Below are 14,444 nucleotides of genomic sequence, written 5' to 3' on the forward strand. Positions count from 1 at the left end.
CAATCCTAAATATAAAAAAAAAGCCCAACTAGGAAAAGCCAATTTTTGGCCCAAATTGACCTGGCGCCAAATTTCAAAGCCGCCAAATTCCCAAAAGAAAAGTAGTGAAAAGAAGCAAAGAGTGTTGCCTGAAATACTCTTGCAATCGGTGAGTTATTTTTTATTTCCTTTATTTGTATTCATTCATGTTGTGCTGCATAATTGTTTTTTCCCGAGTTATTCCTATTTAGTACTTCAATAGTTCATGTCCATTGTTAGGCAGCTTTTGATTTTTCCTTTCTTTTTTTTTCGCTTAATTAACATATACTGTACTATTATAGATACTGCATGATAAGTTATGTTATCAGTTCTCGCTGAGGACTTCTGGATGTACATGTAAAATAGATCAGGACCTCGCTGAGGGCTATGGCAAGATTTTCGTATGATAGTTACAAAATAAAACAGGTGAAAGGTGAAAAAGCTGAGAGGATATCAAAGAAACGGAGAAATTGAAGCATGCAATCAAAGATTAACAGTTTCTTTAAGCCTTCTTCTTCATCTCCTGCACCCAAGAGTGAAGATCCATCTCAATGTTGCAGCGTTGAGTTCGATTATGGGAGGGTACAGCCAGAAATTGTGGTCACATACCAGCGAAGACCTCAAAATTCAATTGGGTATGATGTCTGTTGTTTGGTATTGTCTATTACTATGTAGTTTTTCTACTTTTGCTACACTTTTACAGATTAGCCTTTCCTCGTATTGCTTGTTTTGTTCAAATTTATTTTTCACCTAGATGGTCAAACAGGTTTTTTTTTTTTTTTTTTTGGTCTCTGGGAGAGGTTAATTGAATATCATGTCTCACAAATTCACAATTATGGTGTACGAATTATTTGCCTGGTTAAATAGCAGTACCTCTTCAATGAACATTTCCTCAATCAAATTACCTATTAAACTAAAATCTTGAAAGTAGCCTGGCTTCACTTGGAGTCTTAAACATATTCTGATGTAGGGGTTTCTTTTAGGTATTGAGTTGGATTTGTAGCAGCCTTGACCTAGACACCATGTTCTTATTTTAATTTGAGGTAGTAATAAATCTAGTGTTCCTTCATCAACATGCTTATAAACAGGCTAAAAGCAGAAGAACTAAGAAAGAATTTACTGTAATGAATGGAAAAAAGATTTTGAGTACTGGAAAAGGAAATCTCTTTCAATAGCGAGTGCTCTGAAACAAAATGTCATGGTTGGACTTTTATGCACCATGGCAAAGCAAGCACAATAAAGACACCAAAAAGGAAGGAACTTAACAAGGAGAAATAAGAGAAAGCATTGGATTTGAATTTGCTCCTTTTTCGTCAGCCATCAGGGAAGACTACTAGGGTGGTACAACTGGCTGTTCTTGTTGAGTTTGTTCAGTATATAGAAGACCGGGATGGCTATTTTAGAGAATCATAGTCACTAAAGGCAGATTATGGGAAATGATTTAACAACAGTTTCTTAAAATCACACCGTTAAACAATTTGAACGCCTTTGAGTATAAAAGCTTGATCGTTACACAAGATTTCTTAAATCATTTTCTTAATTTTTTGAAACAAATAGGTTTTATGCTAAATTGGGCTAGCATGTGTTTGAAAAGACATAATATATCAGAGTTGTTACTACCTAACATTGATGACCATTTTTATTTCCTCTTCAAGTTCTTTGCTTATAGTAAGCTGATTTTGCAGTGAAACGAATGGTGCATCAACTGGTGAAACATCCAAGGAAATAGACTTGGAGAATGTTGTGCCAAACCTGGAGGTGGCAAAGTCAGGGAAAGTTCTTAATAAGAAGAGAAAGTACGCCCAATTCTATTTGGAACTGGGTCAGTCTGATTTTTTATTACATACTTGTACTGTCTGTGGCTTCAAGTATGCTAAAGGTGATGAAGGGGATGAAAAGTTTCACAAGACGTTTCACAAGAATTATACGCATGGTATTCCATTTAAGGTAATTCAGCAACAGAATCTAGTATTTCAAAATTTTCCGTTGTGCTTGATGAAATACAGTTATTAAAAGGTTAGAGTTCTATCTTATCGGGCTTTGATAAAATGTCCAGGGTTGGCGGTATGAAAAAATTCTTCGAATTCCTTCACTGGAAATTGGACGAATTATCCTGGTGCTGGACGATGACCCTCCTCCTCAGAGAAACAAGGTTTACATATATGATTTGGTTATACATGAAAAAACATATTTTGATTTCCGCAATTGATATTTCTCTAGTCAAATCATGTTAAACATTGTTCATAGAATTAGAGAGAGAGTGATATTGACAGGTACAGGAAGTTGTGAAGATGATGGAGATGGATCTTGGAGATGGGTGGATATATCATCAGCTATGCAAGGTTTCTTTCTGTTGCTAAGAAATTTATAGTCATCGAAAGCAAACTTCATTGTTGAAAGTTTTCCATTAATTAGTGTCGAATTTCAACTGTCCAGCTTCCAACTCTCTGCTACGTTCTATTTTATTAACTTGAGTTTTAAGTTGCTTGATTCAATGAGGCTTCTTAATCATCCTATGCCATTGAATGGTTGTTCTCAAAATTGATGAATAATTTTTATGGGGATTTCTCCCTTTGTGTGGTGGTTATGGGACAGGCTGAGATTGACTAGCTTTGTGAATGAAACTCTGAAATATTTGTCTTGTTAACAGGTGTATCTGTTTATATCTTCTCAAAGAATATCTGGATGTCTGGTAGCAGAGCCCATAAAGAAGGCGTATAAGATTCTCTCAAGACCAGAAGACAGCAGGTGTGATGTTTCACCTGAGAAGGAAGCAAGACGGACTTCAACCACACTCCAATTTGGGGGAGTGAGTTTCCAGAGGGAAACGGTTAGAAGAAATCAATCAACCAAAAGCCGTGAAGAGCCCGATGAAAGTGTCAGTGGAGTAGTCTTGTGTGAGAAGGAAGCTGTATGTGCATTATGTGGCATTAGAGCTATTTGGGTTACTCCCTCCAACAGAAGAAAACATATAGCCAGCTATTTGCTGGATGCTGCTAGGTAACACCATTTACTTATGGTTCCTTGAAGTTTTTCATTGAAAATATGTTGCATGGTTAATGAAATTAAAATCTGCTGACAAAATTCAAACTGTTGGGGTTCAAACTAGTAATTGCTCTTTAGTTTCCATTGGAAACGAAAAATTTCATGTCTGAGAAACGAGATCACTGCGAAAGGGAAAAAGGCGACTATCACTCGATCCAACAAACCTAGTTCTCATATGTCGAGTAGTCTGATGCTCTGACTTGACAAGTGTCTTTGTGAACTTGTAGCTGAATTCTTCTTTACTTTCACATAATTTATGAAAAGGGTCCTGGTATGCAAGTATTCGCAAGGTCAGAATGGTGTACTCCATCTATGTAGTATGAGAAGATCCTGCCACAGTGTACTCCATATATAATGCTCCACACTGTAAAGACTACACAGTTTTTAAGTCTACTTTATATATATACACAAATATGTTACCTTCTCAAAAAAAAAAGGGTAGTAACTATTCTCTTTAAATTAAACTCCGTTTTCACTATTTGCAGTCTGGAATGTTAAAGGTCAACATATTTTTTCATTGCGTATGATTTCCATTTAGTCTGAACTTGTTTCTCATTCTTCAATTCAGGGAAAGTTTTTGCAAGGATTTAGTTCTTAAACGCTCAGAGTTAGCCTATTCTCAGCCAACCTCAGTTGGAAGGGCCCTCATCTCCAATTACACAAGCAGTCACTCATTCTTGGTTTATACACCTTCTGATGTGTAGTAAGGATTTAAGAAATAGCATGTTAATTTTTTTCAGCCAAGTATATTACAGTTAGTCTAGTAATTTACTGGATAATCCATCTATGTTCATGCGCGCAAAGCTATTAATTTATTTGTATTAACTGGAGCAAACAAAGCTATTCTTACCCAGTATAATACAGGGTTAACATAAGAATCTTGCCAAGCTCTGTTACATGTGTTATGCTGAATCTATTATGTTACTCCCTTCGTCCCAATTTATGTGGCACTGTTTGACTTGGCACAAAGTTTAAGAAAGAAAGGAAGACTTTTGTAATTTGTGGTCTAAAACAAACCTTAAGACATTTGTGTGGCTAGAAATCATTCATTAAGGATAAAAAGGGATTTTTAAAGTTAAGTTATTTCTAATTATAGAAATGTGACATTCTTTTTTGGGATGGAATAAAAGGAAAGTGTGCACATAAATTGGGACAGAGGGAGTAATAATCTTCTCGCTTTCAAGAAAACATCAGATTTCTTGCAGATGATTGTATATCCTTAACTGGACAATTACATGGCTCCATGCAAGAATCAGTTTTCTCTAAATTAAATGCATCTTTGATATCAATGACTAGGAGCATAACACCCTTAATTGTATTCTGAAAATTTGATTGATTATTCCTTGTTTGACCTCTAAGGCAATTGCCTCCCATAGGCAGTTCACTGTTCATATAGCACAAAATCATTCTCTTTAAACATGTTTATATCTTAGAAATTTGCTGCTGCTGTATTCGACCAGTTGAAATTCTCATTGCTTTAGTCCTATTAAGGTTCTTTTATCTCCCGTTTGTCTAAGCGATAGAATTACTTGGTACATGTGATAATAGTGACTGTAGCATGTATCCAGTGAAATAGTCAAGCTGAAAGTGAAAGTTGGCCTAGGTCCAGTGTTGTTGAAGAGTGGGTTACTGGACCTTGGGTCATTGGTAGTGGAGGATAACAGGACATTGTAGGTTGAGACTGCTAGCAGGTAGCTGTGGCCAAGATGATCTGTCACACCTTGGGTGGGGTGGGTTGTTGGGGGGGGGGGGGGGGGGGAGGACACCAAGAATATGAATGCTCCTCTGGAAGGTTTGTAGACCATTCCCCAGGAGATACAAACAGATGAATGTGGCATATTCTGATGATATCTTGTTCTGCTTATTATGAAGTGAGGTTGACATTTGAACTATCTTGAATTTTGGAGTTGTAATTTTGATTCCTTTTGCTTAAAACGTTTGGTTTTTGGTTTTGAGATATTGTTTAAAATGGTGATTTTCAGTTAGACATTTATGTGGTGATTCTGCTGGTTGATGAACAGATGGGGTTCCTTTATATAGGTTTTTCTTGGTATATGTGATATTAGTGTTCATGTCTGGCAGAGTTGAATATTGGATTTTGGTATTTTAGACTTTCAATATTGGATCTGGATCACATTGATTCTTGAATGCAATGATGGTCCGGCTTGCTATTGTGATTTTAATTTGGTTACTCACCTGAAGTGCCCTAGTTCTTGCTGCTAGTTGTTACTGACTGTTATTTGTTCATCCACTTGTAGAGAGTATTGAAAGGCTTCAGATAACTTTACATTGGGCTGTGTTCTAGTAGTCGAATGAATTTATCATTATACTTTGAGTTAATTATATACTATTATTAATGAAAAAGAACGTTGACACTATTAGGTAATTGTCCATAATAATAAGTGGAACTTGTTACCTTGAAAATGAAACAGGTAACTTTAAATTGCAACGAAAGGAGGGTAGTGAGTTAGAATCCTTTAAAGCATGGGTCCGGTTTATGACCTTGTTGCAGACCTTAGGTTTTGCGGGGTCAATTGTCTCTCAACCCGGCACGAAGAAATCTCTTTGTTGGGCAAATGGGAATCTAGATCTAGCAATGGAGCAATTTCATTCTAATGTAGTACCCTCGATTTTGCATTAACTAAACCTAGTTATGTTCAACCCCTTAATCATTTTTTGTGTGGAGTGAATCTGACGGCAAAGCCTTTATTCCAAGTATTCATAAATGGTATGTATAAATTGAATCAAGAACTTGTATTTTGGTACGGGAAAAAAAGATTGAATCATGAACCCAGAATTTTTCCGTCTTACGAAATTTGGAGTAATGGGATGCTATGATATTATCGAAACAATTTGGTACCCCTTGGGGCCAGAGCACTATCAATTCCCAACGGCAAAATACAGCACTTCCCCTCCATTTACCAGAAGAAGGTATTTTCTTTTTCTTTCTACTAATAATTACTCCCTCCATTCCAAAATAAGTGTCTTTTTTAGCTCATGCACACCCCTTAAGCAATTGTTCATTCCTAGAAAATTAGGAGTGTTTTTACCAATTTACCCCTAATTAATGCTTAGAAAAAAAAAGTTATTTAATGATTCTTGATAATAAATAAGGGTAAGTTTGGAAGAATAGAATTAATAAGTTTGGAAGAATAGAATTAATTTCTTCTTGAAATCCTAAAGTAACACTTATTTTGGAACAAAATAAAAAGCCTAAAAGGACACTTATTTTGGAATGGAGGGAGTATCAGAATAACTTTCTTGCATATATTTCAAGTAAATGCTGTCATATATTAAAGACAATTTTTTGTGCGGAGTGCCCTTCTTTTGGGCTGGTCTTTATATTTTGCCCCTCACTTATGTCTTCTTTAAATTTTGCCCTTGCCGCCTGTTTAATGAAAGTTTTTTGACAAAATTGCCCTTACCCCATTAAAATCCTTTTTATTTCGTCATTTGCCCTTTTCTTTTCTTTTTTTGCTTCTTCTTTCCTCCTCTGTTTTGTGTTTGTCTCATATGTTCTAAAACTTAGGTACGAATTTGAATCTTTTGCTCGTTTCAATATTTGTTTTTATGTTAAATTGTTATTTGTTGAATTGATATCCTTGTCTTCATCGTTTTTTATATTTAATTGATCCTTTTTTATTTAAAATTATAGTGTTTTGTTATAGTGTCTGTATGATTTTTTGAACTTTAGTTTCATTCCCCATGTATATATTTTGGTTTTTTGAATGTCGTATTATGAATGTCGTAATATGTTTTAGTTGATTTTGATATGCGTTTTGGTTTTCTCTTTGTTGAATCGTTGAAGTTTTGCCTGTGAACAGCTGTTTTATGTTGTTGCTGCTGTTTTTATTTAATAATCTGGTTTTTGTGAAGAATGTGTTTGTCTGAGGCAACATATGTCGGGTCCGGCAGAGTTCTTGGTTTTTGAAACTGAAGTTATGTCGGTTCCGGCATAAAGTTATGCTTGTTCCGGCATAACTTCATGAATTAAGTTAATTTATGTGTGCTTGGTTTTTTGGTGTTGTCTTGTTAATAATTTTAGTTTTTATGCAATCTTATGTGTTTTTGGTGTTTTGTTAATAATGTTTTGTTTTGGTTATGAAAAATGAAAGTTTGCCTCTCACGGCATACTTTGTAATTTTGTAAACTGAAGTTATGCCGGTTCCGGCATAAAGTTATGCTTGTTCCGGCATAACTTCATGAATTAAGTTAATTTATGTGTGCTTGGTTTTTTGGTGTTGTCTTGTTAATAATTTTGATTTTTATGCAATCTTATGTGTTTTTGGTGTTGTTTTGTTAATAATGTTTTTGTTTTGCTTATGAAAATGAAAGTTGCCTCTAACAGCATACTTTATTCTTTTGTAAAATGAACTTCTGCCTCCTCCGGCATACTTTTTTAGTTCTTAACACTTGCGTAAATTTTTGTTTTGCTCATGAAAATAAAAGTTTGCCACTAATAGCATACTTTGTTCTTTTGTAACGTGAACTTCTGCCCCCTCCGGCAGACTTGTCTAATTCTTAACACTTGTGTACTTTTTATTTTGCTTATGAAAATGAAAGTTGCCTCTAACAGCATACTTTGTTCTTTTGTAAAGTAAACTTCTGCCTCATCCGGCATACTTTTCTAGTTCTTAACACTTGTATACTTGATGTTTTGCTTATGAAAATGAAAGTTTGCCTCTAACAACATAATTTGTTCTTTTGTAAAGTGAACTTCTGCCTCCTCCGGCAGACTTGTCTAATTCTTAACACTTGTGTACTTTTTTATTTTGCTTATGAAAATGAAAGTTGCCTCTAACAGCATACTTTGTTCTTTTGTAAAGTAAACTTCTGCCTCCTCCGGCATACTTTTCTAGTTTTTAATACTTGCGTAAATTTTTGTTTTGCTCATGAAAATAAAAGTTGCCTCTAACAGCATACTTTGTTCTTTTGTAAAGTAAATTTCTGCCTCCTCCGGCATACTTTTCTAGTTCTTAACACTTGTATACTTGATGTTTTGCTTATGAAAATGAAAGTTTGACTCTAGCGGCATACTTTGTTCTTTTGCAAGGTGAACTTCTGCCTCCTCCGGCATACTTGTTCAGAACTTTGCCTGATTATTTTTTGTCAACTGAAGTTACTATAATTTCAAGTCTAAGTCATTGAGCATTGTATACTAATCAAATGGAACGTATAAACTAATCAAAATCGGAACAAAGCAATAAATTTGATCAATTCTATGTTGTTGAGTAAAATTATGATTCGCAATGTTGAATCTCAACTGAATATCAGTTGTTTAGTTCATAGAAGATGATTTGTTATTATTTTCAAATATTAACAAATCTAAACTTAATAAAGCATCAAATTGAGTTGAATTACGTTCAATTGAAACGCTATATATTATGTATTTATCTTTTACGATGTTGTAGCAGCAAAATCAATGGAGATTTCTCCGGTGAAATGTTGGAACGATGGAACGATTGAAAGGTTTGTTGTTGGAATGATGGATAGGTTTAATTGGATGTTTGGGATTCGTTACAGACTTTCAGGTTTTTATATGTGATGGGTAGGGATAGTAACGCCTTTTCTTATTATTTTTTAGTTTAGAAGGGCAAATATTAAAGACCAACGCATTTGAAGGGCATTCGCGCGAATTGCCCTATTAAAGATAGATCTACAAAGAGATGAAAATATTGATGCAGTGAGCATATTTTGGTACAAAATTCATTAATGAGAAAACATGTAACATAAATGTCTTCAGCTAGTAGCTCAATCTTATTTGATGCCTTGAGCTTGGTATTTGATGCCTTGTGTAGTGCCCAAATTTAGGACATAAGTGTTACAACTTACAAGCATAATTAGCTAACTATGAAAATCCAATTGGAAGCTTGGGCACTTGGATAGCTAGAAATTAGAGTTTCACACACAAGTGTGGTACTGTGGTGTCTAAAGCTTTCAATTGAATAGAGGAAGAAAACAAAAAATGAGTTAGTGTTTTCCATTGGGACATTCAAGTGTACATAAGGAAAAATTAATAAATATTGCGACAAGAATTACGTAAGTGTTCCCACAAAATAAATTATGGTGCAAATTAAAATTCTTGTCTAGTTTTTAAGATACGTAATAGTTTATGGGCCAATTATAGCAATACAAAATTTGATTAATGGGTGAGTCCTTTTTGTAGATATCGTTTTTGGTATGTCGAGTTGTCTAAGAACAGCATCCTTAATTTCTCCTTTTATTTAATGAATGTCGTAAAGAATAGGAGGTGCTATGCCTCCATTTGTATTAAATGATAATGTGTCCTATTTCCGCACTATTTAGTTCCCTGCTTTCTCTAACCCTGCACAAAATAACAATCCTTTTCTCCCATCAACTCAAACAAAAATCCAAAAAATAAAAAAGAAAAACAAAAGAACTATTCGATCATAATGATTGTAGATTCTGTAAAGTAGGTTTGGGTTTGTGTGGTTACAAGTTCTTTGTTTTGTTTTTTCCTTCTTCAAGTATTTAGAGTCTATAATTCACGGATCCGATTAATTTAAATTTGTTTGATTAAGGTTAGAGTACTATGAAGGTTTTAGCACTCTCTACATTTTTCCTTTACTAATAGGGGTTATATTGTTTCTATGTCGTCACATTTTCCGATTATCTTTTAATGTTTTAATTTAAAGGCATAATATGTAGTAGTTCAGTGGATAAAATGATTGTGATCCAACTCACTCAAGAATAGTTCGGCAGTGGTCTGCCGACAAGCTTGATCTTGAACACTGTACATTGGCATCTTGAAACACCACCACAAATGTTATTACGCGTCCGTTGCGTTAGATAAGGCACCATCCAATTGTGCGAACAACCAACCGGTGTGCCAGCTTATAGTTAATCCTCAATCAAGCCAATCACTTGATGTCTAGCAATTCGACCCTGATACATCTAATTAAAAAAAAAAATACTATTCCGCTACACACCTAGGTTGGTGAGTGGTCAATAACCTGCACAGTATAGACTAGAAAGTACTTATGGCGTCCCTTTTAGAATGCCTTAATATGGGGTAAGAATATAAATAAATCGAAAAAAATTCTGTTACGTTTCCAAAATAATTTGATGTTGAGAGTCAAATAGCTCATTGCACTATTCATCAAATTCAATTCGTTTAACTACCCACTCGCTGTAAGTCCAAGATTGGAAAAATTAAATAAATACACAAACACACACACATCTAAAACAACCAAGAAATTTTTTTTGAAAAAAGAAAAAAACTTTAACCACTTTATCGCATTCTCAGGCATATTTATTTCTTTAAGATGACGCTATTCTAAAGATAATGAAGTATAAATAAAGCCTGGTGACAAATAAAAATTGTTTTGATAAAAAAAAGTAAACATGAAGCCTGGCTTTCTCTTCTCCTTTAACTGTCCACTCTCTAGTTTGAGTGTAACCGACGGTTCCTCAACAGAAAGTAAACTACTTTTTTAACTTCCGTAGTGTTATGCACATCTATTTAGACCGACAAAACATGGGCGTTTGGATAATATTTCGGTGAAATTTAAAAGAAATATATTTGAAGTTAAAAAATAATCTGTAATATTTAATATGAATTTCTTTCGGAGATAACTTTGAACTTTTGTGAGTTAAAATGGTTATTTTTTCTGATTCAGTTTAAGTGTCTAAGTTTAACTGAATACAAAATTTAAAGGGGAAAAAAAATGAGACTCTTAAAGTTGAATCTTGTGGAATTAAATAAAGATAGCGGGTCAAATTTGTCCTTAAACTATGTAAAATGGAATTATTTTGCCCTTCGATAATAATTGAGGTTAATATCTCTTTGCCGTTACTAAAATAGGTTAAACTTCACTTTATTTTCAAACGACGAAAGTTTAATACTCGGTGACGTCATACAAATTTCAACCTTTCGCATAGTTTAGCGCAAACTTGATCATTCTCCCTAATTATGAGTTTAAAATTTTTTCTATTAAAAATTGTAAACATGAAGCCTGGCTTTCGCTTCTCCTTTAACTGTCCTGTCTGTCCAGTCTCTAGTTGGAGTGTAACCAACGTTTCTTAACAGAAAGTAAACATGTAAACGTGCTATTTTTTATCTTCCCACTTTTATGCACATTTAGACCAACATAATAGTCGTATAAGAGCCCGTTTGACTTAGCTTAAAAAAAGTGGCTTATAAGCTGGCTAGATAAAAAATAAAAATAAAAACTTATAAGCCCAAAAAAGTAAGTTGGCCTACCCCAACTTATTTTTTTTTCTTATTCTAAGCACATTTTTAGCTTATAAGCTGGTTTGCCAAACACCTAAAAAAATAAAAAAACAGCTTAATCTCTCTGTATCGGGTGGAAATCATTTTCACCCTCCAAATTGCTTTAAAAATCAAACTTCTCCTTCAACTTTGAACAATAGACATTCTCCCCCTTTTATCCTATGCAATGACTATTTCACCCTTGTTTTTTTCAATCCTCAATTTATGTTACATTTTTATATTATAATATATATTTTTTAATCTAGGTATTTATATATTCTTATTTAAGTTCATTAACATTATAAGTAGAATAATACTTTTATGAATTTGTAACAAAACCTAATGTTATTTTTTATGATTGTTATTTCTATATTATGCAGTAAGTATGCATATATGTATATACATGCATCTGTGTACATTTAAATTTCACGTCTCTCTTATTCTCTATTATTTATATAAATAAAAAAGTTTTGGTTGTCTATAATGGAATATTTCTTAAATTATAATAAAATTCATTTACAGTATAAATAAATCATTTTTAAGAATTTGCCTCTATTTTATAATTGTTTTTGCATTACTTGCATATAAATATATTTATAAAGTTATCATGACCTGTTATTTTTCACTTGTATAAATAAATATTAAATTTTTGTTTATTTTTAATACAATTAAATTTTTATTTATTCTGCTAATTTATTTTATTATGGAACATCATTAATTTACATACTCAATTAGTATTTCTCACTTTTTTTCGCCTAGAAGATAATATTTATTTTTTATAAGAAATTTGTTACATAAATTAAAAAAAATGAAAAATATCATGATCTTATGGAAGTAAAAAAAAATTGATAATGTAAAGGTAAAATAGGCATTAAAAGTCACTTAGAATAAAGGTTGGGAGGGGGAGCGGGAGACTGTCTATTGTTCAAAGTTAAGGGGAGTTTGATTTTAAAACATAATCCGGGATGTAAATGATTATCACCCTCTATATATTACTTTGAATAGGATAATGAATTAAAGAATTACAAGTGGCTAAGAATAGTTGGAGTAGGCTAGAAAACAAATGTTATGGGGACATAAAAGAAGTAATGAAGTCACATTTCTCATTGCATGTGAATTTTAACTGACACCATCCTCATGTCTTCCGTCAGCGCTTATTGGTTTTCCCTCCTTTTCCTATATCTGTTCTCTGTATCCCCGTGATTCCACCCTTTGCTAAATATTTCACTCCTATCACTAATCTATAACTATATTTCTTTTCATTTTAACGTGACATAGTTGAACTCAACACGAAATTTTAAATTGGAGATTTTTAAAATTATGATTTGAAATATGTTTTAATATTTATATACTTATAAGATTTTTAAAACTAATTATCTTAAAGTTTATGAATCTCTTAAGTGAATTCACAATTTAAAGATTACGAATTTCAAAAAAAATATATATATTATTGTAGCACATATACAAGATTTGAAAAAAATTATATTGTGTCCATGTGAAATCATAGTAACTATTGTTCATCCGCATCTGCATCTTAATGAGAATTGAGAAGTTTATAATTAGATGTTTTTAAACTAAAAAAAATGTATTATTCTTTTTGGAACAAGTGAATAAAGAAATAGTTTTGGTATACGGTAAAAACCGGTCTCAAGAGTTGGGCAAGTTAGGAAGCGAAACATAGCAAGGATGGCCAGTCAGCGGCGACTCAACCATGATGACACCGGATACAAACCTGTGGCTGGATAAGAAGCAATTCAAGATGTGACCGTTATAGAAATGTTACAGAAGACTCCAAGATTCCTCCAGCCTTTATTAGCTTTTATTACCTTTTAATTACCCTTTATTGCAACATTAATATTGGTAATTAAGGGGCATCATTTGTGGATCATGCACCCCATAACTCTAGTATAAGTAGAGGTTCTGATTCTATTGTAAGACATCGGAAATCGTATAGCAATACAACATACTTACTTTGTTCTCTATATTCTTTTGTTCCGGAGTCGAAGTGTGCTTAAAGGCATAGTGTTCAACCGGAGTCATCCTCATTGAGAGATTTCTCTAGGTTCCAAAGGCCTGGGCTTATTTTATTATATTCCGGCTTTACTTGATTTCATTACTAATGGTTATTATTTTCTATTTATTTATAACAAATCAATTCACGTATTCTTTAAACCATTAACAAATTTAACTGTACTTTTTTTTGGGTAAACAGTTTGGCGCCCACCGCGGGGCTAAGGATAATTGTGATATTGTTTTGTTGCTCTAATCACCTTACTAATCACTCGTAAATTCGTGAAATCAGGTAATTTGGAATTATGGCAAACACTGGAGATCAAACCAACACGGCTAACAAAGAGTTGTTGAACAACACAACTACTCCAGTGGTTGATCTGGTTACAGGAGAAATTCGGGCAAGTAATGAATCTATGATTTCACCTCGAGCGTCTAAACACATCAAGGATGATTTGACCTCAAATGATGATGGTGACGCCGAAGGCGAAATAAGGGTTGCCGGGTCAGATTTGACAAAAATCTTGGACTTATTACAAAAACAACAGAAGAAAATTGCGGATCTACAAAAGAAACGTGGAACCGGTACAGGCTTAGCTAATGGTAAAGCATCAATTAGGACCGAGGATCAAGGAGAAGGTCGCGGAAGTGGTTCTGATAACAATGAAGCACCGAAAATCATGAAGTATCTTCAAGCTTCATCTAGTCGGTTGGAAAAAAAAAGGAGTTAACCAGCAGACTGGATCCCAACGAGAAAGAATTGAAGGCGTTCAATACTTAGATAGAACACATACCGAGGGCTCTGTCGGTGTTAAAGGGACCGGACTCAAAAATATACGTCCAGATGTTGTTACCACCAAGTGCAGCGCCGAAATTAATCCCCAAGAGATTCAAAATGCCGGATATATCCAAATATGATGAAACCACAGATCCTCAGGAGCATGTGCCATCATACACTTGCGCTGTGAAGGGCAATGACATGCAACCGGACGAAATTGAATCGGTTTTACTTAAAAAGTTCGATGAAACATTGTCCAAAGGGACAGTGACTTGGTATCATTTACTTCAAGAACATTCTATTAACTCTTTTGAAATGGTGACAAATGCTTTTATCAAGGCACACGCAGAAGCAAAAAAG

General features: G+C 33.8%; 1 protein-coding gene across 3 annotated transcripts; it reads left to right on the forward strand.

Annotated features, from left to right (window-relative positions):
- On the forward strand, positions 1-3,968 carry LOC132599228 (protein CHROMOSOME TRANSMISSION FIDELITY 7). 3 transcript variants are annotated; one of them, XM_060312510.1, is made up of 7 exons: positions 1-148; positions 445-653; positions 1,704-1,965; positions 2,075-2,170; positions 2,292-2,360; positions 2,669-3,018; positions 3,632-3,968. In XM_060312510.1, the coding sequence occupies exons 2-7, from the start codon at positions 496-498 to the stop codon at positions 3,765-3,767; spliced, it is 1,071 nt and encodes a 356-aa protein (XP_060168493.1). In that variant the 5' UTR covers positions 1-148; positions 445-495; the 3' UTR covers positions 3,768-3,968. The 3 variants fall into 3 exon arrangements, with proteins under 3 accessions (XP_060168493.1, XP_060168492.1, XP_060168491.1); XM_060312509.1 differs by having other exon boundaries at positions 46-148; positions 321-653; XM_060312508.1 differs by lacking the exon at positions 1-148 and having other exon boundaries at positions 183-653.
- The last annotated feature ends 10,476 nt before the right edge of the window (positions 3,969-14,444 follow it).

This window comes from Lycium barbarum, chromosome 6, assembly GCF_019175385.1.
Source record: "Lycium barbarum isolate Lr01 chromosome 6, ASM1917538v2, whole genome shotgun sequence".
Lineage (NCBI taxonomy): Eukaryota > Viridiplantae > Streptophyta > Magnoliopsida > Solanales > Solanaceae > Lycium > Lycium barbarum.

Coding starts and splice junctions, on each gene's coding strand:
- LOC132599228 (XM_060312510.1), top strand. CDS start 496: ATGCAATCAAAGATTAACAGTTTCTTTAAGCCTTCTTCTTCATCTCCT. Junction 2,171..2,291: donor CTCCTCCTCAGAGAAACAAG/GTTTACATATAT, acceptor TGATATTGACAG/GTACAGGAAGTTGTGAAGAT. Junction 2,361..2,668: donor TATATCATCAGCTATGCAAG/GTTTCTTTCTGT, acceptor TCTTGTTAACAG/GTGTATCTGTTTATATCTTC.